The following is a 25,525-nucleotide window of genomic DNA, read 5'->3' on the forward strand; positions in this document are numbered from 1 at the left end:
CATCTTTGCATGGTTCCACTGTCCTTTGGCTACCCCCTTCCTCAGGAGTCTTAAAAATCAACTTTGATGCTGCTGCAATGCAAACTAAGTCAGCTGCTGGGTATGTTATACGAGACCATTCACGGCGTTTAATTCGAGCTGGTGGTAAATTATTGCTTTCCTCCTCTGTTTCTTATGCTAAATTAATTAGTTGCTGCTTGGTTCGGACTTTGTGTTGCTGTTACAGAATTTCAGGCTTCGAAGACATGGTTGTAAGGGGTTGCGCTCACTCTGGTTAAATGGATATCTAAATCAACCTCAGTTACACGTCATAATCTTCCTTTTTTACATGATATTCACACCTGGATCTCAACCAGGTCTCATTGTATAATTTCTCATATTTATCGAGAAGGTAACCAAGCCGCTGATTTTATGGCAAATTTTGCTGCTATCTTAAATGCTGACTGCTGGTGGATGACCTTTACTCAAATAGGAGGATGACTGATATGTTCATCATCCATGTGTCCTTTGCAGCTTATTTAAATCATCTGGGTTGTTATCTTGCGCTCTATTCTTTTTTTTCAGATGGGTTCCAGATGATTATTATTAGTGCCAACTCAGTTATTCTGTGTTTGGTTGTTACATTGATATCCTTCACTCTACTAGCCTATCTTGTACGGCTAATACTGATTTTTGCTTTTAGGGGTAGGGCATTGTATATCTTAGTTTTGTAACTATTAAAATTGTTTGCTCAAAAGCTCCTTATTCTACCAAAAGGAAAAAACATGGTCGATGCGATCCCAGCCATTCATCAACCCGCCCGCCAGTACAACTCGGCCTTCGTGAAACGCCAAGTTCCGTCCTCCAGGGGAAATGGTTTCCCATCTTTCTAGCCAAACTCCCTCACCAAGCCAGGAGCCGCTGAACAGGCTAAATACGAGTCCCGACACCCGAAATTTTCTCGGCCACTCACCCGAGACGTGACCATCTCAAGAACGGAGCCACAGAGCTTAAACTCCTCTCCTTCCTCCTCCTCCAATGGCGAACGCCTGAGGCACCCCAAACCCTACCCCCCCTCGCAATCCATGGCCTCCATCTCCGTTTGCTTCGCCGCCTCCGCCAGCGCTCGCCACCTCGCCTCATCCAAGTCCCCTCCCCCTAAACCCTCGCTTCTTTTCCGATCCCCTGCCGACCTCTCGCTTTCATCTTCATATCCAGCTTCGATTCCCCTCCGGATCGCCATCAGACCTCCGAGCCCTAGGGTTCTGGTGGTCCGGTCGAGTGTGGAGTTTCCTGCTGGGATCAGGCCCGGCGGCGTCGTGGAGACGGATAGGCTGCCGTCCGATGTGCGGAACCGGGCTATGGAGGCCGTCGATTCGTACGGCGGGAGGGTTACGATTGGGGATGTGGCAAGTCGAGCGGGGCTCAAGCTGGACGAGGCCGAGAGGGCGCTCCAGGCACTCGCGGCGGATACTGGTGGATTCTTGGAGGTATTCACACGATTTTTCGTTTTTCTTTTTGTTCTTATTCCCATGATTTTCCTTTTTGTTTTTCAAGAAGTAGTTCTGCTCTTATTTAGATCAATATTTTTATGAATAAAATACACAAATAGTGGTCAGGCAAGTTCCAATCACACCGCATTAACTATAAATACATGGTTAGATTCACAGATATAGTGATTTAACTAGGGCTATAAATTTTAGAGTGGACGATAGATGAAGAAGTATTTACTCCTATTTAGCAGGAAAGACATGCAAAATTTAAGGGATGTGGGCCGATGTTGGAAACTTTGATTTGTTAATACTTGAACACTGCACTTATCAGTTTTTTTTTGCTTATTTACTGAAAAAAGCAATTATAGCATTCTGCAATATTTTTCTCCAAATTTATGGCCAAGTTGTACATGCTTTAATTGCATTCATGCGTATGCAGACTTTATGTGTTTGATTATGGAAGCAAATTTATCTCGAACACCCCGTGCCCCTCCCCTCTCTTCCAGGATGACCAAATTGCATTTTATTATTTTCCCTGACAATGTATGAATAAGTATAGATAAATGAAACAACGGAAATGGTAAACAATGAAAAAATGATCTAGAGGAGCAAATCTTGAAGTTCTAGAAATATTGTGTTTGAACGATATTATTTTGTACATATAATACATTTGAAATACTTATTTGAATCAAGTATGTCTGCATACTCACCTTTCTTACTACTATTATGGTTCTTGTCTTCATAAGACAATCTATTTCAAGATTATATTGATAGGTGTCAGATGAAGGAGATGTTCTTTATGTTTTTCCAAGGGATTATCGCTCAAAACTTGCTGCCAAATCTCTTCGAATGAAAATTGAACCTTTGCTTGATAAATTGAAGGTATGATGAGTCTCATGCCAGTTCTGGATTATTTTTTGCTTGTTAGCATAGATTTGATTAACTCGTTGGACCAAGTATGAGTAAATCCTTCTTCTGCCCTGCAGGAAGCAACTGCATACTTGATCAGGGTTTCCTTTGGAACAGCTCTTATTGCCTCCATAGTTATTGTATATACAACAATTATTGCGCTCATTACAAGTCGGAGGTAGCTGCACGCAGATTAATGCGTTAATTTTTATACTCTGTGTAGCATAGAAAATCTCTGTGTATTGCAATTATCAGCTTAATGGTGTCTTTATTCAACTGTTGTTATTTTTTTTTTCCTAATATATCATTCTTATGATCCGTCCTCTTTATGGAAAAAGGTTAGATTTGCGAAAAAATTGCCATGCTATCTTTTTGATGACAGTGATGAAGATGATTCTTTTGATGACAGTGATGAAGACAATCGTGGCAGACGAGGGGGCAGGTCATATGACTCTAATTTCACTGTTCTCTTTCGTCCATCCGACTTATTTTGGTAATTTCTCTTTTAAATATTATGGTTTTCTCTGGTTTATCATCTGATATGTTTCCAGTTAAATTTCTGTATGCTTGAAAGGAGGCATGCGTATGTTCAACTGAAATATTATCGGACACATTATCTACCTGTTGTCTCTCTGTTTTGGGACCTGTATTCTACCTCTTTCAATTTATTTCACATAGGAGATATTCTATCTGTCTTTAGCGTTGCTACCTTTTGAATTTGATAGCATCACTCATATGCTTTGCTTCTTTTTACTTTACTATCTCTTTTTCTTTCTTCTCTGTGTTTTCAAATATTAGTTTAGGATGCCATTGATGTGTTAGTCGCTTACATATATAATTATACATATTCATATACACAAGCATGCATGCCTATAACAGTTTACTAGACACATGTACATAACTACAATTTTGAGTTTCACATGTTATCATTAGAGGTGATCACGGGCCTTCTGGCCCGCCCAGCCCGTCCGGCCCGGCCCGAAATTTTTCGGGCTTGGGCATTGAAAAAGGGCCCGTTGGTCGGGCCTGGGCAGGAAAAGCGGCCCGACCAAAAAAATCGGGCCGGGCCTGGACACTTAAAAAAAAAGCCCGATTCGGCCCGGCCCGACTATAAAATACTGATAATATTTAAAAAAAAAAAGAAACCCTAAAACTAAAACTAAATCCTAAACCCTCCCCTCCCCTCGCTGAGAGCCGCCGCGACCAACCCCCCACCCAACCCCCCCCCCCCAAACCCCCCCCTCTTTCCGTCGCTGAGAGCCGCCGCCGCCCCCCTTCCTTCGCTGAGAGCCGGCGCCCCCCCTTCCTTCGCTGAGAGCCGGCGCCCCCCCTTCCTTCGCCGAGAGCCGCCGCCCCCCCTTCCCTTCGCTGAGAGCCGCCGCCCCCCTTCCCTCGCCAAGAGCCGCCGCCCCCCCTTCCCTTCGCTGAGAGCCGCCACCCCCCCTTCCCGTCGCTGAGAGCCGCCGCCCCCCCTTCCCTCGCTGAGAGCCGGCGCCCCCTTCCCTTCGCTGAGAGCCGCCGCCCCCCTTCCTTCGCCGAGAGCCGGCGCCCCCCCTTCCTTCGCCGAGAGCCGCCGCCCCCCTTCCCTTCGCTGAGAGCCGGCGCCCCCCCTTCCTTCGCCGAGAGCCGCCGCCCCCCCTTCCCTTCGCTGAGAGCCGGCGCCCCCCCTTCCCTTCGCTGAGAGCCGGCGCCCCCCCTTCCTTCGCCGAGAGCCGCCGCCCCCCCTTCCCTCGCCGAGAGCCGCCCCCCCTTCCTTCGCCGAGAGCCCGACTCGGAGAGGGAGAGGTGGGGGGGGGAGCGGGAGAGCTCGGAAGTTCCGAGTCGGAACTCGGAGAGGGAGAGGTGGGGGGGAGGGGGGGGGAAGCGGGAGAGAGGGAGGGAGGTCGGGTCGGGCCTGTCGGGTCGGGCCTATCAGATCGGGCCTGTCGGGTCGGGCCTGGGACCAGATTTATAAGGTCGGGTCGGGCCTGGACAAAAATTTAAGCCCGACAGTCGGGCCGGGCCGGGTCTGGGCATAGCCATCGGGCCTAATTTCTGCTGTGGAGCCCGGCCCGAGCCCGGCCCGAGCCCGGATTTTGATCACCTCTAGTTATCATGTGCTGCAGTTTTAAGTCTTTCTAGCACTTTATTCTATACACAAGCATGCATGCCTATAACAGTTAACTAGACACATGTACATAACTACAATTTTGAGTTTCACATGTTATCATGTGCTGCAGTTTTAAGTCTTTCTAGCACTTTATTCTATCTTCTCAGTTCATTAGTGGTTCTTTTGATTTCTTTTGCTCATGTCGATTCTTTTTTGTTCCTTTCTTAATTCTTGTAGAGAATTTTCTTGAAAATTGATATTCCTTTTATTAGCATTATGCAATAAGCTGATGTAACCCTTTCATTTACCCTTCTAGGAATCTAGGAACAACCTATGTCTAAGTATGTAAAGAATTTTATTATTTTATTTTTATTTTCTCCAAAAAACCAAATACATGGTTCATGTGACAATCTGACCTCAGTGGCTTCGTTATTGATTGCAGACACAACCTTTGTCACCATGATGGTTGAGATAATTGCTTGCATTATTTAGCATTGCAATTTTACATAAAGACATGGTGATATGCTTTGAAATTTGAATATATTGGAATCTCAATGACTAAGCAGTTTGTGTAGTGATTTTTTCCTCTGTATAGCTTTCGCATTGGCAGCAATATAAAGAAATCTCGGCATATCATCAGGTTATTTTCTGGTGGAAAGTCAAAGAAAAGGGAGACGAATTATGAAGCTTTTAAAGTATTATATCTTGGCATAACAAACTTAGAGCTATATTTTTCCCCCTTTTAGACTCCTTGTTTTAATGGGTCTTTATATCCTCCTATAATATTAATATCTGACATTTTTTCTCTCTATTTCTTGCTAGTAGTTCTGGTTGGCTTGTTCATCTTGTGGCCTACTTTTTTGTTATTTGTTGTTTTTCTATTTAGGGTAGTGTCTCTCTTGGACATATAGCCATGGAATTCTTCTTTTCATCTATTATTAATATTGATATTTGTCTGTCATCCTTAAGTTCATGTCACTGAACTTATATGCTGGCAGGCAATGTCTAGACTTAGGCTTTGAAAATTAAACACAATCTTAACCCTCTTGAAATATTGACTCAGAACTTTTATCATTAATAAAATACTGGGTATTATGTAACCATGTGAAATCAGTATTCAGTTCAAACTGGTTCTTCAATGGTGTAGGACAACTGAAGATAAGCTCTTCCAATAGATATAAGCAATGTAGAGAAATGACAGCAGAATTTGCTTTGTTTCATAATTCAGATATCACTATAAGGTAAATTAAACGATAAGCTGCTGAGTCACATCTTTGTAGTGAAAGAAAGGGCGGCCTAGTATACGCAGCTCCTGCCATTGTGGGGTTAGGGAGTGCCAAGTGTGTGCAGCCTTTTCCCTATGTGTGGAGAGGTTGTTTCCGTATTTCAAACCCATAACCTCTAAGTCACAATAAAGCAATCTTATTGTTGCCAAAAGGCTCACTTTCCACATCTCTATAGTAAAACTCTCTTTTTTCGAAAAAAAAAATGCTTAGATGGGGGCACACCCTAATAGACTTGATTGCAGTCGTTGCAACTAAACCACTCGTCTGACCATATGCTTTTAAAAGATAAGCTGTGGAGTCACATCTTTGTAGTGAAAGAAAGGGTGGCCTATGCGCGGCTCCCTCCATTGTGGGGTCTAGGGAGTGCAAGTGTGTGCAGCCTTTCTCATGTGTGTGGAGAAGTTGTTTCTGTATTTCGAACCCATAACCTCTAAGTCATAATAAAGCAACCTTATTGTTGCACAAAGGCTCACCCTCCACATCTCTATGGTAAAACTCTCTTTTTTCGAAAAAAGAATGCTCATATGGGGTCACACCTTGCAGTCATTGCAATTAAACCACTGGTCTGATCATATGCTTTTAAATGGATGTGTGCACATTTGTTAATACATATTTCTTTCTTATCCAAACATCTGGAGTCATAAAATCAATTTAAATCTTAAACATGGTATACCTAACAGATTCACAAACTACAAACGTACATCCAACAATAGATAAAGATTAGCGTCCCTGCTGTGCCAAGCCTAGATATGATATTTACACATAATTAAGATGCATAAAAGAACAGATCATGTTCATTATGATTGAGTTTTTCCATTTGGATGCCTTGAGTTCTGCACTATCCCCAGGCTTGTTAGGAATTTGAGCCTGCCTTTTTGCTTTCTCTGTTCTGCTGGTTTCCAACCTCATACCTACTCTTAAAGAACTTATATATAGTTAAGAATTTAGATTGTCTTGCGAAATATTTGTTCTTTTGTTTGTTGTTCTACATTTGTTATTATTAACTTGCAGTACATGCTTCTTTTAATTATGTATGTTCGTTGGAACATAGAATAGATGCATGAATGTATATCTTTATGTGGTGATGTATGTATGGTATGTCATTTTCAGGTACTGGGATCCATACTACTATAGGAGGCGGCAGATGAGCACAGACGACCGAATGAACTTTGTTGAATCTGTAATAAGAAAGGGCTGACTGATTTCTTAATTTCCTTAGCATCTCCTTACTTCCAAATTGCAACCAACCATGCAAATCTTATTTATTTTTATAGGTTTTTTCATTTGTATTTGGTGACGGGAATCCAAATCAAGGGATTGAAGAAGAGAGGTGGAAACTGGTATTGTTATCACACTCAAAATTGTCCATTGCTTTCAAATGTTTCACATATTAATTGTTGGTTGTTCTGTTGATTTTTTTTCTGTTAAATGTTCTTCGCATTTAAAACACATGTTTGTCTATTGAGCCATATTATCCTTAGATTATGATCATATTCTGTATTATACTAATAATAAATTAGAATCCAAAATGGTAAAATAAAATTTTATGCATCTCAGAAGTCAATGACTAGGTCATGTGGTATCCGTCTAGAGGAAGGTTTGATGTGTTACTTTTTCTTTTTTTTTTAAAAAAAAAAATTCTAACCTTCTATAAGATTAGCCAAGGGTGTGACACTCCATTAATATGATCTTTTTATGATATTAATCAACCAGATTAATTATGCTACCCAAAAAACTTTTCCTGTATTGCATCTTTAATGCATGAACAACCATGTAGTTCAAGCATTTTTTAGTTGTTTCCATTGTGTGTAATCCTCATCTGTTAGTTTTGTCATTCTATTACCATAAGCTTTTTGTAAGTCTATTCTGCTGACTTTAAGATTAAAGGATCAGTTATTTAACTCATAATCTGTATCATATGGGCAGATTGGAGAGTATATCACCTCAAATGGTGGTGTTGTTACTGCAGAAGAGCTTGCTCCATATCTTGATGTATTGCCAGCTGAAGAGACAGCGGTATGCTCATTTCTTTTTAATGGTTGTCCACTGATGAGGTCTTGGATAATGGAAACAAGATAAACTATTGTGTTTTTGTAATTCTGTTGTCATGCTTTCACCCTGATTCATTTAAATACTTGTTCGCATTATAACTCTGTCTTCATGGACACCTGTTCTCTCATTTATTGTTCACTTTTGTGCTTAACACTGTGTTGTTTCTGTTTGTGGTCTTTCATTCGATATTTGTAGTTTACTTGCTTATTACCGATCTTAAAATATCATAGAGTTTTCAGTTCTTACCTTGTGAAATACTTTTGGAGAAGGCAGCACCTTTTCAGATTGCATCCTTTCTTTAAAAATGCTTGTACGGTGATGTAGAATTTTTGCTTTGCTCATTTATTCTTAATGCTTCATTGTGAGTATCAGGATGATGAATCATTTATCCTCCCTGTGCTATTACGATACGATGGGCACCCAGAAGTGGATGATGAGGTTCGTAAAATTTCCGTGATCATGTTAGATATTTATATGAAGTTGCCCTAATGAAACTTATACTAATGGTGCTTTTTTTTTTTTTGCTTATTTATTGTTCCTGTCATTAGTTGCAACCTGGTGTTAATTCTCCAAATAGATAGCTGAAGAATCTTCGTTGTATTTTCAATTTCATATAAACATTAATTTACAAATTTAATAGCATTTTTTTAAAAGTATCTTTCATAATTCTCTTGTGGAGATGATGGAAAATTCCCATAATTACTATGAAGTATTGTTACAACATCGTCTGTTATTTACCTATCTTTTAGATTCTGGTATGTCTGACGTTTTATTTTTGAAAATTTAGTGCATCTTTCACTTGTCAAGTTGTCTGAAGAATGGAAATTTATTAACTCCTGGGGGACTGACCTGTGAAAGAGCACACAGTGGTTACCTAAATGAACTAAAGCAACACAGGGTAGCAGTGAAGGAGCATGTGAGATAATTGTCTTTTCATTGGTGCATGAAGCCTTGCTTTGGTCAAACAATGAGTCCTTATAAGAAGAGCTAATGGTAGATTGAGGAGCTTGCAACATCTACTGGCTAAATTGGCTAGTATAGTGTCATCCACAAGATAAGTTTGTCTGTCTTATGTAGTCTTTCCTCGAAAATCCTAGGTTTTAGTCTGAGGGAAACACAATTATTACACATTTGAATTTTGCAATCTTGTCTACACCCACCCTCATATTGTGTCCCAACTTTGACCTCTGACAAATCTGCATGTGCATTTTCCCCTGTCAACTTTAGTATTCTAACATTTATAATTAGATGTTGAGAATAAATATTTTATAGATATTTCTTTTTCCTCTTCTAGTATAGCAAGTCTTTGGACTCATAAATGCTCTTTGTTCATTTGAAGTAATTTTAAGCTGCTCTTAATTATTGCAGGCATTTTATATGAACCTCAACTCTGACCTTAACTTTTCTAATGTAACTCCATTAGCTGGTTTTTCTGACATTGTTTACTAATTGTGTTTAGTATAGATTTTACTACCTAAACAAACCCATTATAAAACCATATAAAGAATTGAGTCTTGGATTATTCCTTGCTGGATTATGAGGATCTTTAAAATTTACTCGTAGTCTATTATTATGTTCTTATGAGGAACACTCCAGGTACTCAGTCGCTCCGTACTATTCCGTGTCTATGGTGTTGTTTGAGCATATTGAATTTCTAACACCAAGTGAAGTTGGATACTTCTGCCTGCCATATTGCTTTATGGAGCTATCAACATTCCTAATTTTTCTAAAACAAAAAAGTGAGTCCTCACATACTTGATTGCTAAAACTAATAATTTTCTACAAGCAAGAATTGACTAAAAAGATTAAGACTGTCACACCTCGAATTCGGAGCATGACAGAGCCATGCTACTGAGAGATATAACCTACGATAACACGAAGCCAAATGTTTCATTTAACTTCCAAATTCTTCTCAAAAAAATATAATAAATAAAAGTCTAATTTCATTATCCATTAAATGCAACCAATATTGGTTCAGAGCGTTTAAATCTAAAAATAAATACCAAATCCATATTCCTCAATATTCAGAATGTCATTAACTACAAATTCACTGTCAATTTAAAATATTAAAATTCTTCTATAAAATCGTCAAGCTTGCTAGTACGAACTTCAAGCCTAGACCATCCTTCATTCCTATCGACTTTTTTTGTCTGGAGAGAGAAAAATAAGAATAGAGATATATGGGCGACACAGCTCAAAAATAAATCTTTCACTACCATACCAGATCAAGTATAAGTTTTTGCATGAATCAATGCATTATATAGAAAAAATAACAATTATTGCAAAATAGAACATATCACAGTATTATATGATAAAGTAAATCATAAAGTCAATCATGCATACATAAATCATCAATATGTTGCAAACATGGTTCCAAGTGTATAGCATAAATAAAATCATAAATCATTTACTATTTAATCATATCATTGATCAAATTACTACTCTCAGACTAAATACTAAGGTCACTATTATACCCATAATAGGATCGTAATGGACAAACGCCAACTACTATTACTCGTTGGTAGGGTCGTATGCCAACTACTATTATCCGCTGCTAGGGTCGTATGCCAATTACTACTACCCACTGTTAGGGCCATATGCCAACTAATATTATCCACTGGCAGGGTCGTATGTCAACTACTATTATCCGCTGGCAGGATCATATGCCAACTACTATTACCCGCTGATAGAGTCGTATGCCAACTACTATTATCTGCTGGCAGGATCGTATGCTAACTATTATTACTTGTTGGCAGGGTCGTGTGGAATTGGATGTCGATCTACCTCACTTTTAGGGGCCATACATAGCTATCTGAGCGCCGTTTTGTGATAGTTCTTAAAACAATTTTTCTTAAGTCATATTTCTTAAATCATATTTTTTTGAATCATAATGAATAAAACACTAAATGGTTTTATAGAGCTTATAGTTCATAAATAAGTGTTTAACTGTAGAATAAATAATCATGAAGTTATTCTTTTCATGACAAAATACAATTTTTATAAATATGATGTTCATAGTTCATAAACAAGTCATTAATATTAAAATATTCATGAAATCATTATTTCACAATAGATCATGAGTTTCATAATATCTTTTGTTTGATCTTTAATTTTAAGAAAATATGATATCATCAACATTTAGTAGCATGAGCATAAAAAATATGTAAAAATTTAAAAAACTAATAAGGAGTGTCAGGGTTACAAGTTCGAAATCTAGTAAGGAATATAAGATTTACTTACCTCTTTTGTCTTAGGACGTCAGATTTCGCTAGGCGACTCTGCTAGACCTATTTGAAATATTAACAACGAAATTAATTTCTAAATACTAACTTTAAATAAATAATTTGGAAAGATTTGACCAAGCGTACGGTAGTTTCGTGTGGGTCAGGTTTAGACGTTTTGCTTAATGAATCGGACTCAATCGAACCAAGATCAATCAACATGGTTCATCAATGAAGGTTTCTGGAACATTCAGCGGGGCTGAGGTGATCGGTCTAGTAGGCGGCCCAGGCATGAAGGCGGATCAGGGCCTTTTGCAGAGGTCAACTCAGGTTCGTAGATCAAGTCGATGGGATTCGGTTCATGAATCCATGGGTCTTTTTAGAGAAAGGAAGATGAGAGAGAAGAAAGAGAAAACATGAGAGTGAGGTATGGTTCTCTCTCTCTTCTTTTTTTTTTCTTTTCTTCTTTCTTCTTCTTCTTTATTAGTAAAACAGAGGAAGGGGCGGCTAGTGGCTATTATCGTGGTGGTCCTGCAAGTTGGCAGCTGGCGGGGGGTTGGCGGCAGTGGAGAGTAGCCAGCGGTGGCGGCCGACTGGCCGATTTCAACCCAAAAATAGGGCCAAGAAGGGGGTTTATTGGCTTGGTCATTCTCGGATCCCATCCCTCTTGCCGACGGCTAGGGGTTCGGCTCCAGCTTAGGGCCGATGCAAGGAAGGGGCCAGGGCCGCCGGTGGCATTCGTCGCCGGCAGCGGTGGTCGGAAAAAAGAAGGAAAAGAGGCAAAAACAGAGCAAAACAGGGGATCCTTTTCCTCGAACGGTTTTCGGCCAAATTCTCGAATGGCAGCCATAAATCCTAGTCGTCCGAAGAAGAAGAAGGAAAGGAAAAGAAGATTGGAGTGTTACCTCACTTTTGGAGGCGCCAACGACCTCGATTTTCAGCGAGCACAGTGACGGGCAGCTGCAATTTTGATGCGAGAGAGAGAAGGAGATGTGATCACGTAGGCCTTTGATTTGTCAAAGAAGAGATGCGTCTAAGATGATTTTGTTGTTCTGTAAAAATTTGTTGAGAAAAATGTTCATCCAAGAGAAAATGCAGATGAAAAGTAGTATAGTAAAGCAGCTTGGGTATGCGATAAAATGCTGGAAAGATAGAGAAAGAAAAAAGAGATGGATAGCAGGATCATATCATTTACATCGTTTGTTCTAGCTGGTGTGAGTGCCCTTACCTACTTAATAATAAGCAATAGTGGTGAGGCCCAAATCAGCCCACAACTTAGATATTATGTAAAGCCCAAAAAGATGTGCAAATCAAATATCAAATTCTTTAGCTGGATTCATATGCTAGGCCTGAAAGCCAGTGTATCAGGTTCCTTCTTCTTGTTTTTTTTTTTTTTTTTTTTTGTGAACTGCCTAGTTTTTGCTTGGGTCAGAAATGCATAAAGCAGCATCTTCCTGGTATCTCTCATTTGTGCGCAGATGGTCAAAGCTATCTTTGCTAGCTTTTTTCTCCATTAAGTTGGAATTCTTGTCCTCTATTTACATATATGTTATGATGCAATGATGCATTCGTATGATTGGCAAGCAGTCAATACCCGTTTGATTAATAGAAATCTTGTTAGTATTAGCAGTACATGAGTGTTACTTGGACGTTTCTGCTTTTCTAATGTGGTTCCTGGGTCATGCAGGGAAATATTCTTTATCGGTTTCCATCATTGCAACGAACTGCTTCATCCCAAAGGGTTAGCAGATTGGAATATGTTGGTAAAAAGTGGGCTAGGTGGGTTAATGGGGTTGAGAGATATTTTAAGGAGAAGAAGTGGCAATTCAGGTTAGTGTTTTCCATGATATTTACCTTAAACTTTCAAGTTATCAAGACAATGAAGCATTGTGACATACTTTTGGTGTTGGTCTCTTGGATTCTACTGCACTTTTAGTTCTTTCCAAGTCTTTGTCGTTTAAGTTGATTCCGAACATTTAATTACACAATGTCTTGGGTCAGGTAAACTGCAAAGAGATGCTTCTACTTGTATGGTTTTTATGTTGAAATTCGGCTTTAAAGTATTTATGTGAAAAAGTTATATGAGATAATTGACATTACATTTCAATCTTATTTTCACCAAACTAAATAACTAGTAAAGAGTATGGCAGGGTCATTTTCTCATATGAATTTTGACATCTAAGCAACACTTGCTTTTGTGATAAAGGACATACTTTTCGTATGCTTGAGTTACGAGTTCACTTGTATATTAGAATCACTTCTGGATGCACAAATCATTTCTTCCTGAGTTCACTTGTCTTACAAACATATATAAGAATGGACTAATAATTTATCTTGTATATTGTTGATATTCCTTTCCCCCCCTTGTTTTCCTGGTTGTTTCTTGTTGAGTTCTCTCATCAGTTTATCTTATCCCATCATAGTAAACCTTCCTCTTGCCATAGTACGATGGATCCCCTACTGACTAAAATTTTACAAACAGTTCCTTTTGATATCTAATACATTTTGAGTCACCAGGTTTAATTCCATTTTTGCTAATTGATAATTGCTATTTTAATAATGTTAGCAGGATGCCGAAGTAACTATCTCTTATATGTATATCTCCCCTGAATTTAAAATTGTAGGTTATGGATAAAACTGATTTTATACCCTCCCGTTTTTTATTACACTCTCATTAGGCATCTCTTTTTTTTAAAAAAAACATGCATATGAAGGGCACTTGTAGACTGGGGAGTTCTGATAGCAATGTTAGTGTTTAGAACACCATTTCGTTATCAAATGATTGAAGCCTAAATGCCTAGTGACTCCTCTTGTGTTACCTCTCTCTCTCGCCCCTCCCCCCTCTCTCTCTCATAGCTTTGTGGCAGACAAAACGTACTTTTCACTGTCCATTAAGATAACACCTTCTTGTTGCCCACGCTTTAACCTGCCATCACATTTGTCCATATGCACCTTACCAGCAGTCAAGGTGCTAAGTCAAGGTGCTGCATTTGTATGCTTCACGCCACATTTTTCTTAATTTTTGAGATGTCATAATGATCACATTCTCTAAAATCAGCATTTGGTCCTCTTAGACCCATGTTTTGTTTGAACTGGGAAATATCATGTTTGTTTCATGTTGTTTGGTCCTTAGAATCACTGCTGTTGAAGAAGTTATCATGTGTTCTTGAAGCATCTTTTATTGGAATTTCTGGAAGATTTAGAGATTTTCAGTGAAAACATTCCATTCAGAGATTTTCTTGGTATTGCTTTTGGCATCTAATGTCATGGCAGTAGCATAAACTCAACCAATCAGCATCATAGACACTTTCTTGATCAATAATTTCCTCACCTATTCTTGTGTTGTTTATTACATTGAGTGGATACACATTAACCATGATATACCCCTGGTTTCCAAGACTGTTGTCTTTATGAAATTCTATGCCAAGACAATTTCTAACAATATGTAATAGCTGTTTTTATTCCATTTCGACTTTTAGTTACTAGATAGCCTCTTGCAATTATTTTTTGGAATGTTTTGTGAAGACTCCAAAAAATGGATCCATAGCATCACACTTTGCATGTTGCTAACTTTTATTAAGGAAACCCATGGAATAAGTGATAATAAAGGCCCATGTGACTGGTTTGTCCCATGGCTTTTGCCCATCAGATTATCTTCATACTGTCTGGACTTCATGCATGCATTTTTTTACCATGAAATTATGACATTCATAAAATACTGGAACAAATTGCCACAATATTTTTTTTAATAGAATATCTCAATTGCAATCATCATGCTTAACTTTGAAGTGGGGATTTATGTCTCATTGATGTTTTCTTGTCACAATATTGCATAACGTAATAATTAATTCACATGAGCTAAAAGTATTTATTTTTTGTAATTGCGATAACTCAAGTCTGGTCTTGCCTTTTGATTCATTTACATAAAGAAAGCTTGTGACTTTGCAGTAAAACAGGGCCATCAGAGAAGGCAATGGTCATAGGTCTGGGAGCACTCAATCTTTTTGGAGTAGTTGTTCTGGATAGCATGCTAAGGTACCAATTCTTGCTGCCTGCTTACTAATGTCCTTGCACTAATCCTTACTGTTTTACTGACTTTGCACTTGAATAAAGGAACACGACAGTTACACCCAGGGGCTTCATTTCATTTGTCGCTGACTTGTTTCCTCTACTTCGGGTCTGGTTTGATTTTCTATCTGATAAATACTTCAACGTTTTCAGTTTGTGCTAATTTATGCTTTAATTTTATGAACTTCCTTAGCATTTAGACTTTATATTCGTAACTGAAAATTCTCCTATCATTATCTGAATCAAATTTTTGTTTTTATCTTGAATTGCATTACACTGACTTGCTAGTAATTTCAAGTCCATATAAACAAATTCCTGGTTCAAAGAACAAGTTGTTCTCATTTTAGTGTTTTGGCTTATGTGGGATTGGTTGATTTAGAGGGGAGTGTGTTGCCTCACCCCGTGAGGCTGGGTTGATCAGGAGGAGAATACGTTGAATCGCCTCTTGAGTTGAGACATGTGCTAAATAGAAAGAAGAGAGCAATTTGAGTAAGTTTAAGGCGAAGAATGTTTGTTTCTTGGTAGGCAGCTTTTGAAGGCTCAAAGTGCAAAAGGAGGGGAGAGTAGAGCGGTGTGCAGAGGTATGTCATTGTGACTTGGATTTGTACACTACTAGAGTCGTATATGTGTGATGCATGTGAGCCTTTTGCAGAGTTATGCTTATCAACAAACCAAGCATGAAAGTGGAGAGTGAGTCGTCAAAAGGCATGGAGAGTTGGGATAAATTAAGAATTTATGAAAAGGTGGAGTCACTTGAGGTGAAGTCGTAACGCTGAGCAAAAGAGCTTATATTGATGTTTAGGTACTCGAGGTGTTAAATACATTTGGTGATAACTCGTCGAAAGTTGGCAAGGCTAATAGATTTTGGCAAAATTGGGTGGTATAACTTGTCTCTGATGGAGATTTATTTTGTTCTTGAACTTGTTTGCTTCTTTAAGGAAGTGAACATTGCAAGAGCTATTATGAGATGAGGAGAGTAGACTGACCTAGGTTTCACCATTGGTAAATAATGAAAATCTATGAGTTTGGAAACCATATTATTTGGTAAGTTACTTGATTTCGTAAATTCTTGCTCTATTTCTCTATCGGTTGGATTAGATGGTAGCTACAGGATACATGGTGGCTTTACCCAAGTCTTGCACTTCCTAATTGATGGTGTTCTTATTAAGTTTGCAAAATGATATGAAACCCAGTTCTGTCCTGAAAATTCTAATTGATCTGTGGTTTGTGGTCTTTGGCAAGGGCCTTCATATGCAGTTGGAATGGAGATTGAATAGGAAAAGATGTTATTCGCCAGGAAAAAGAAGAATCCTGTAGGAAAGTTTTGCATTTGTTGCACAGAATTTTAGTCGGTCTCAGGAGGATCTGGAAAAGCGGTGATAATCACCAAGGGTGAAAGTTTGTGAGGCACTTCTAGTTATTTTTTTGGCTCTTATCTAGAGCTTGGAAGATGCATGATCCATCATGTTTTGCTACTTGGCAAGAAGTTTGGAGTATAAGCAATAATTCTAGAAGCTCATCATAAAATTTGTATCTTGTAGCACCAAGGTCTTAGCTGATTTTGGAACTAGGGCTACCCAGGGAAATAAGCAACTTGGTTTTAGAAAGTTGGGAAATGGTTCTGTTTTGAACCTCTGGGCCCTTATACTGTAATTGCTTTGATTGACTGCTATCTGTTTGCCATCTCAGGATTTGATTTTACTGACAACCAATATTCAGCTGATATGGAAAGGATATTTAGGTAGCACTAACACAAAATCTAAGGTTTATGGCAATAAACGTAGCAGTTTCTTCTTGATTAATGAATCTGAGGGACAACTAATATATTTTATCTCCCACATAGGTCTGGCTGATTCGTGCGTGCAATTTATTGGTCCTTCAAATTATCAGTTTCTTGTACATGTTTATGATTTCTGGACTTATATGGGGTCCACATTCAGCCTTATTATATCCAATAAGCATTTTGTCTGTTTGAATTTAATAACACAACAGCCATTTGCAGATCTATGCTGCTGCTTTTTTTGCAATTCCTTTGTTTAGATGGTTCCTGCTGCGCAAGACTAATGTGGATATTGAGAAGAGGAATCGAGCAAGACAACAGCGAGCACAAGCACTTGAGTTGCCAGACCCATCTCTAAGAAGAAAGGTAACGTTAAAGAATCATCATGGGAAAGATGTATTCCAATACTTTGTATTGTTGACTAGATGGGCTGTGTTGATGATCTTCTGCATCCTACCCAAGACAATAATATTGTGTTTGCACAAGGTCAGATGTAGGCAGCCTTATCCTCGTGTATAGAGTGGCAGCTTCCGTATTTCAAATTCATGACACCTAGGTCAAAATAGAGCAACCTTACGATTGCAGCAATGCCTGACCTCTACCATTATCCAGTTATGATCCCAGGAATCCATTGATTGGGGACAAACCTAATCTCTGGCATATTTTTGCACAGAGTGGCTGCTCCAAGGCTTGAACTTATGCTATTGTATTAGTCAGCCCAAACTTTTTACCAATTCACCAAGCAATGGCCCTTGGTAATACTGTATTTTTTTACCAACATAAATTCTCAAGCCAACTGGACCTGCTAGTCAAGTGTGGGCTAATTTGGTGTGCTCACTGTGTATCCTCTTGTTGAAGTACCAACTCTCGACCTGGATGTTTCAGTACCTGGATCATTCAAAGCATCAATTAAAAGAGAAGAGGTGACCATAGGATTCGATGCCATGTAAAACACTTTGACGTCATTTAGTCTCAATAAGCCTGCAGAATTCTGCACAAACCTCTAGGACCTATTCTTTTTACATTACTGTTTAGCCTTAAGAATAGTCTACATGTTTATTTCACTTTCTAGGACTTGGATATTTTAGGGCCTAGCTATCACCTCGACGTTTTGAGCTAGCCTATGACGTCTAGTTTTTTCAGCTGCGTCTGCTTACGCTCTAGTTGTCGGGGGGCTAGCTGGCTTGCTGCTTTCTCTCTTCTTACCGCTCACGTTTGGTATCATTGCTGTTTTTATGTTTTTGTATTTATTTCAACTTCCTAGGAACTTCCTAGGACTGGGATATTGTAGGGTTTGCCTGGCATCATTGCTTTTTTGTTTTTGTTTCCCTACAATTAGTAAAATCCTGTATGGAGATTGATGTGGGAGAACATTGTTTGCCCAAAACTTCTAATATTCCTAGCTTATATTTTCAATCCTTTTGGAATGTAAAAAGCTGTGCTTCCAAAAAGCTTTGAAGATTTTACAAACAATTGTTAAAAAAAACAAAAGAGCTTCACCACGTGTTGTTTGATGTACTTCATTTTTCTTCTTGAATATTTTTGAAAAGAAAAACAGAAAACAAAAGCAATACGAAACAAGCCCTTCGTTTTCATTTATTTCCTATCTCCATATGATAGAAAGGAAAACCAAAGAAAAGGCAAAATTATACTATATTTTAAATAATTATCGTATCAAGGATAACTAGGAAAAAGAGAATAATAGGAAAAGAGAAACAAGGAACAAGTGGAACGCAAGCATAACTTGTTTAGAATGTATGTACACACATTAATCATCAACAATTTTCTTGCTGCATTGCATATCTTTTGTAAACTAGTGAATGCTCAGAAATCATGAAATTTTTTAAGCTACTAATCAATATTTCATTATAGAATTCTCTACTTGTATTTTTTGCATATTCTTTTGGATCCATGTCTTGAGTATGGCATCCTCGTAATTTAACCTTGAGATGCTCTTTGGCTGCTTTGCCACATTTCCAGCTGGTGAATGCTCGAGACATGGCACGACGAACAGTTATTGGTTCTGACAGGATAGTATATAGTACGGAGGAAGATACCTCCGACCAAGACTATGAGGGCAGAGATTGGGATCGCAGGTTCAGAGAACTGGAGAGATCAGACTGAAGGAACCAGAATGGTTGATTCTCTGGATTTGTGCTTTTCCAAAAAGTGAGAGTTTGCCTTTCACTTGTTGCAATGTTGCTATTTAATCTGTTTGTAACTTAAAAGAGTCATTGCCATATGGTTCTACTGAAAATTAAGGTGCAAGCAGCAATCTGATTAAACATGTCACTTTGACATAGAGGTTTTTGTAATTACCAACTGCAGGAGAATCTCTGCTATGAAATGACATGTCAAGGAGGGCCTCCCCTTCCATGCCCTCCCAAATCCTGCAACTCTTGTTTATAGTTGTAAATTATGAACTGAAAGGATGCACGATGCTTGATGCATATAAAGGGAAAATGTAGGGTTATTTTGCTTAATATATGCTATTATGTGTCAAACAGGTGAGCTGCGGCCACATTGAAGATTGCTTGAATGTATTCAATTCTTCACGCAATCTCATAGCAAATGGCCTTTATTGTTTATGAAGTAAATAGCAACCTGAGAGTATTACAAATCTCAAACGCCGGTCCCGAAGGTTACATGGACTTGGAGCATTCATTATTCCTTCAAAAGTTAAACATTAGTTTTTCTAAGTTTACTTGCTCGTTGCGATTTATTTCTGCACAAAAGATTTTTAAATCAACTGCTTTTCTGTCCCTAAATTTCAGCCGGTTGCTTTCACCGGAGCCAGTTGTCGCCAGCTTATGCTGCCAATCACAATGTGATATAGCAAAATTCAGGCACAGCGTAGGGTGCTTCAGAGTAGGAGAATCTCTAGAGGATTTGCCTGCACCAAAGACAGTATCTGGGTTAGGTCAATAAGTAAAGATCATAGGTGCCACAAGAAATACACGGTGCTTTGTATGTGGAATCCGTGGCAGGCGCATCATGGCAAAAAGATGACACTCTGTTGGAAGGAGCCCAGGAACAACAGCAGAAGGGAAGGGTAGAGGCTGCAACGCCTAGAATATCAGGAGCTTCTGTAAGGGCACGAGAAAACAAATAGGAATCTGAAATCTTTGCAAGAGACGATACATACAGGATTGATGCTAAGACAAAACTTGACCAATGACCGTATTGCTACACTAACCGTCAGAAGCGGTCACGTTTGACAACTCTTTCAACTTTTTCTAAGCTTAAAGTGGAACTGGACCTATCAAGACAGAGAAGCGCACGGAGAGGATTTCAACCAGCCAATTACCTGAAGACCTTCCGAAAACTGGTGGGGGCAATAAATCCTCAGCCATTAGCTGTTCCTCCACTTCGCTCATCATCTAGATAATATGCTTTTAAGCTAACAGGAAAGCTGCTATCGTCATGATGTGAAGGCCTAGCCCATGAATCACCTGCATTTACAGATAGGTTAGTCCTTTTTCTTCTTTTTTTTTTTTTTTTGCCTCCAAAAATCTAAAGGGTATGCAGTGATCAGGACTGCTAAACATCAATTACATGTCTTTTCTAGTAGATGTTTGTAGCACACTTAATCCTTCACATACCACATTAGTAGCTTACTCTACCTTACAAGTTCAGCAGCAGAAAAAAAAATAATTCTAAGAAAGATTGGAATGCTTCCTATTTTTTCCAATGCCATTCATTTGATCTGCCACCAAAAATTAATTTTCCCTTATATTTTCAGAAGTGCACAGGATGAACTAGAACAATCCTAATGGAGAAATATTATCAGAATACGATTGACTGGCTAAAGAAAACAAAGTGGAATAGAAAAAAAGACTAGATAGATTTGGTTTGATTCTTTTTCTGTGAGAAACAGAAACAGAAATGGTCGTTTCTACCACTTGCATGCTATAGTAACTGATGCATCTCCATCTCATCATGAAAAAGATACTGGATCAGCTCAGCGCCGTTGTGCTGTATCAGGTCTTTGATCTCATGAATAAAGACTAAAGCAGCAAAGTATAAGAGAATGAAAAGAAAAGGAATCTGCCATTATAAACTACAGCACAAAAAGGCCCAATGCTTACGTGAAAAATAATATGACAAGCTTTGCACAGAAGGATGTGGATCTCTTACCATCCGCTTGGAAGATGATGACATTAGTGGAAGGTAACCACGTAATCCAATATTATAAACTGGGGTACCATCAGGATAAAACAGCCCATAATTCCTTTCCGAGGTTGGCCCTGGTTTTAAATCTTCATTAAACAACGCAAAAACATAGATATCAATGGGCACTGACGGCTTCAGGGGCGTGCCCTGATTCATTGCTATCCTTCGCAACAAATTCCCATTATAAATTGCAGCATTCTCTGGAGTGGCCCCTGCCTCGTCAGGATCTCCCTTGGATGGCCACCCAGTCTCAGAAATCCTTACATCAATATCTGTCTGACCCATTGCTTGAATTGCAGTATAAACTGAATCGACCTGAGCATCAAGCATGTTGTCATAATTCAGATTTGTATTTGGATCAGGGACTCCTGCATTAGGCTGGAAGAGGACATATTCCAACGAGATAGTATTCGGGTTCGCTTTGTAAGCGAAGTAAGGATAGGCATTTACAAGGAAGGGGGACTTGGTCATAGAATGGAAGTTGAGGAGGGGATGAATATACTCAGCGAGATCCTGGCGGAAAGAGCCTGAGGAAGGAGGGTAGGAGTTTCCCAAGATGTCAAGGGAATGTGCAGTGGTGACGTTCACTTGCTTGTCCAATCCGAGGGCAACGAGAGCTTGGTATACTGATTGCATTGCTGGAAGAAGGTTAGACTTCAAAACAGTGTCATTGCTAGTGAAGACCTCATTTCCGACAGTGATACAGGTGATTCGGGTATGTGGAATGTAAGGCTTGACATGCTGTTGGAGCCATGCTTGGGCTTTTGCTAAGTCTGTCATTGTTGACACATTCTCATTGCCAATTCCAATTATGAACTCAATGTTGGTATTGAGAAAGGCACTGAGGACTTTCTGGTCAGCATCATAGAGCTTTACTCTGCTGATGTTAAGGGATTGGAGGAGGCCAGCAACTCGGGTAGGAGAAGGGAGATTGTTGGCAATCTGCCCATAGTTGATTCCAATCGTGAGGCTAAGAGTTTGGAGGACTTGACCTGTAAAAACAATTTCTCTTGAATCAATAATTTAGTACTCAAGAGAATAACCACTTGCTTATTTTCATTCGTTAGGCAACTGCTATGACCAGTATAAAATGGAAACTTTCATTTAGCGATGACCCTAGAAAGGAAACAAGCTTCTAGCAGAATATGCCGGAGGAAGCAGCCATAACATTTGTTACCCTATCCAGCATCAGTTGAAGAAACAGAAAGCTCTTTCTATAGTAACCAGAGATACGCATATTGATGAATGAAATAGATAAAACCAGAAACAATAAGTTCTAATACTTCATCACAAGCTTGCAACCATATACATACCACAAAAATATACATCTCTTTAATCTTGAAAAAGGACTTGAGTGGGATTCTTGAAAAGCTTCCTCCAATGGGAAACAAGTATATCTCGCATAATCAAAAGTAAAAGACATCCCCTACTCAAAGGAGCAACCTCTCAAGCACTGTATTAGGAAAAAAATTGGATTTTTGCAAGGCCCACTACAGTGCAAGAATATTACTTATAGGAACACAAAAGCTGAACGTGTCTCCAAAAAGATTATTTCACAGAGTACATTGATGACAACCATAGAATACACAAGCTGCTAAATATGTTTTGCAACTCTTGGAATTAGAAATTCAATGTCAATCTCGATAAGATTTAAAGCTTACATGTCATAATGTGAAATTTGAGAGAGAGACAAGAAAACTATTGGTAAACTATGACATGCTTCATGTCTGCTCAAAGACCGCATGATATTAGCACGTCAGTACCCTTTAATTGGATGACAAAATCATAATCTAGGGATTTAATTTCGAACAAATTTCAGTAGTCCAAAGATGGTCTCCGTAAACAAGTTGTTTTATTAAATTTGATTAGTAACACAAACTCACAAAAACACAACAAAAGAGAAAAAGAATGACAGTTTGTCTTCCACCAAACCTTATAGAAAGTATATTCAGTTTTTCTGTTGTACTTGTCCATCTCCACATTTTATTATTGAAATAAACTTCCACATGATCATGTGATTGTGGCGGTGTTGAAAAGTAAGAGATTCATTTATATTGTCAATTCTAAAATGAATCAGCTCCTGGCAGTACTTTTTTCTTTCCTAATCCAATTGAGTCAGCAACCAATACCAGCTTGGCTACCATGCCGCATAGAGAATAGTTAGATTTAAATTAATAGCTAATTTCAGCTCGTTACCAGACCCTAGATCTATAGTTAAATTAGAGAGGATTCACTACATATTTTATAATATTTTTACGTCTTCTGATGACGGTGAGCTCATGCTCATTGGCACATGCAGCCATGTGGATGTCCGCTCCAAGAATTAATTAATCATACAGTTTATTTAGTTAAGTATTTGAGAATAAAAATAGTATACTATCTTTTTTTTTCTCTTTAAAATACCGAGCATACTGCATCTCAGAAAGCAAACTAGAGAAAGTCCACACATCATAGGAGAAGATTTGCGAATGACACAAACAGAAGCGCAAGAATAATTACTAAAAGAAAGGCCAGAAAAGTCAAGGAGAAATTGAGATCTCAAAAATTTCAGGGAAGAAGACAGAGAACTTGTGGTTTTAATTGACCGAAAAGTATTATGGGGGAAAACAGGGGAAAAGGACAAAAACTACGAAAAATCTTCATTAATTCGTAATTCTTGATTCAGATGAAACCTGCAACGCTTCTTTTAATACTTTCTTATGGGAAAAGAAAGGAAAAAACTCCCAGTCAACCGATTAGGAACTCCAAGAAACCCAATTTTAGTAAAATAAAAATATCAGAAGTCGATGCACAGAGATAAAGAAAATAATAATCCCACAAACTGACGGCATCAAGAACTCGAGAAATCTAAATTTATCATAAATAAACTATCAATGTCAGTTGATCAAGAACTCCAAGAAACCTATGTTTATGAAAATTGAATTGAAGAGAAAAATCAATGTGAAGAGATAAAGAAAACAATCCAGCCAAGAAGTAACGCCATCAAGAAATCCTTCCAAGAACGTAGATCTATAAATAGGAAATGGAGGCGAAAACAAAGATAAGCTCTGTTTCACGAAATTAAGACTTGCAGTTCTAGCTTCCTCTCCTAATCTGAAAGAACTACCGACCAATGCAGGAGAGAAGAATTTTAACAAGATCAAAAGATAAGGTCCAAGATTTTCCAAGTGAACCTCGAGAGAGCACGAGAGAGAGAGGAGGGGGATTGGGACCTGAGAGAAGCCAAAAGACGAGGAGGAGGAGGAGGAGGAGGAGGAGACGACAGCTCCGTACTGCCATTGCTTTCTCCAACCCACCACCCTCGACCTGGATTCCACCCGGCTCTGCTTCTCTCTTCTCGAGCTTTCTTTTCTTCTGGAATCTCTCTCCCCGAAATCTAAACTGCGAACTCGCGCTCTAAGCATCGAGAGGAGCCAGCTATTAAAATAAAAAAAACAAGGAGAGTTCAGGAAGCTAACTTAATCCGTTCCGACACGTGTCCTCTTCCTCCCCCCCCGTCAGGATTATAACGGATATGGGCAATCCCGTTAATTTGAATGGATTTGGGCGGAGGCGAAACGGGATGAATGCCACCGACAGATGTCGGTGGAAACCCAGCGTGACATAGACATGGGGACGGTGGTGGGTGCTCCGACGCGGCATGACGCATGACGCAGTAGACCGGACGTGTCTCGCCCGCCGAGTGCAACTCCACCACTCGCCGCCTTGTCACGTGGGCCCGCAAGGATTCTCCCTACTTGGTTAGAAAAAAGAATTCAGGTTCCGGCTGACCATGGCGATTAATCCATAACAAGTCCTTCCTCACCAGCTCCTTTTCTTTTCTTGTCTCCCTCCAGCCCACCTTTCTCATCCCTGCCTCTGAAGGCCCTCAACACGAGAATAAAGCGAGCTTGGCCTATCATGCAGATAAAATATATAAAAACCTTTACAAGAAAAAAAACGCATGATTACCAGGTGAGATAGTTTTTGACATCTGAAATCCAAATTTAATAACATCAAAATGAACCATTAACCAACATGAATGTATGCATATAGAATGCCTTCATACTAACATACTTTCTTTTCTTTTTTTAATGGTATCATGATATGCCATACCATATGGTCCATATCCGGTATTGATATGACGAACCTTGGATAATATACTAACTACTAATATGTGACAACAACAATATTTCATCTAAGCATGCATGAATCTCTGATCTAGGCCTTCCTCTCTTTTTTTCTTTTTTTTTCTTCCTGTTTCCTTCTTTTTATATCCTTCTATCCGCAAACACTTTATTCGGAGCCCCATCATTCTTGTCCGTCTGCATGCGTAAAGGTTCTAATTATTGCCATCGTCAGCACTTTCTTATAGGTAAGCAAGTATCACACATTCTTTCGGCGAAATATTCTCCAAGTACCCCCGGGCAAGAAGACGGCAGAAACTACAAAAATAAATCAAGGCCAGAAGCAAACCAGCCACAACTCAAGAATCT

At 39.0% G+C, this 25,525-nt stretch overlaps 2 protein-coding genes across 13 annotated transcripts; one reads left to right on the forward strand and one right to left on the reverse strand.

Moving 5' to 3' along the window:
* Positions 1-711: 711 nt before the first annotated feature.
* LOC103705722 (Iron-sulfur cluster biosynthesis family protein) lies at positions 712-19,360 on the forward strand. Of its 8 annotated transcripts, none has more exons than XM_008789556.5 (13): positions 712-1,469; positions 2,247-2,354; positions 2,459-2,559; positions 2,791-2,874; positions 6,867-6,936; positions 7,031-7,096; positions 7,683-7,772; positions 8,181-8,246; positions 12,717-12,859; positions 14,978-15,064; positions 15,143-15,206; positions 17,100-17,243; positions 18,858-19,360. In XM_008789556.5, the coding sequence occupies exons 1-13, from the start codon at positions 1,065-1,067 to the stop codon at positions 18,999-19,001; spliced, it is 1,572 nt and encodes a 523-aa protein (XP_008787778.1). In that variant the 5' UTR covers positions 712-1,064; the 3' UTR covers positions 19,002-19,360. The 8 variants fall into 8 exon arrangements, with proteins under 8 accessions (XP_008787778.1, XP_088576773.1, XP_026660111.1 ...); XM_026804310.3 differs by having other exon boundaries at positions 847-1,469; positions 2,764-2,874; XM_088720649.1 differs by having other exon boundaries at positions 943-1,469; positions 2,254-2,354; positions 2,764-2,874.
* A 79-nt stretch (positions 19,361-19,439) lies between these two features.
* LOC103705739 (glucan endo-1,3-beta-glucosidase 14-like) lies at positions 19,440-24,453 on the reverse strand. 5 transcript variants are annotated; one of them, XR_603833.6, is made up of 4 exons: positions 24,263-24,453; positions 21,015-22,042; positions 20,185-20,329; positions 19,440-19,770 (listed from the first exon to the last, which is right to left on the reverse strand). XR_603833.6 is itself a non-coding variant. In XM_039133314.3 (3 exons), exons 1-3 carry the CDS (start codon positions 24,327-24,329, stop codon positions 19,741-19,743), a joined length of 1,125 nt encoding a protein of 374 aa, XP_038989242.2. In that variant the 5' UTR covers positions 24,330-24,453; the 3' UTR covers positions 19,440-19,740. The 5 variants fall into 5 exon arrangements, 1 of the variants encoding a protein (XP_038989242.2); XR_603832.6 differs by having other exon boundaries at positions 19,440-19,945; XR_603828.6 differs by having other exon boundaries at positions 19,440-19,963.
* Positions 24,454-25,525: the final 1,072 nt, after the last annotated feature.

Source organism: Phoenix dactylifera, chromosome 4 (genome assembly GCF_051530095.1).
Source record: "Phoenix dactylifera cultivar Ajwa chromosome 4, Ajwa_hap1_PhDact_Kaust_v1.1, whole genome shotgun sequence".
Classification (NCBI taxonomy): Eukaryota; Viridiplantae; Streptophyta; class Magnoliopsida; order Arecales; family Arecaceae; genus Phoenix; species Phoenix dactylifera.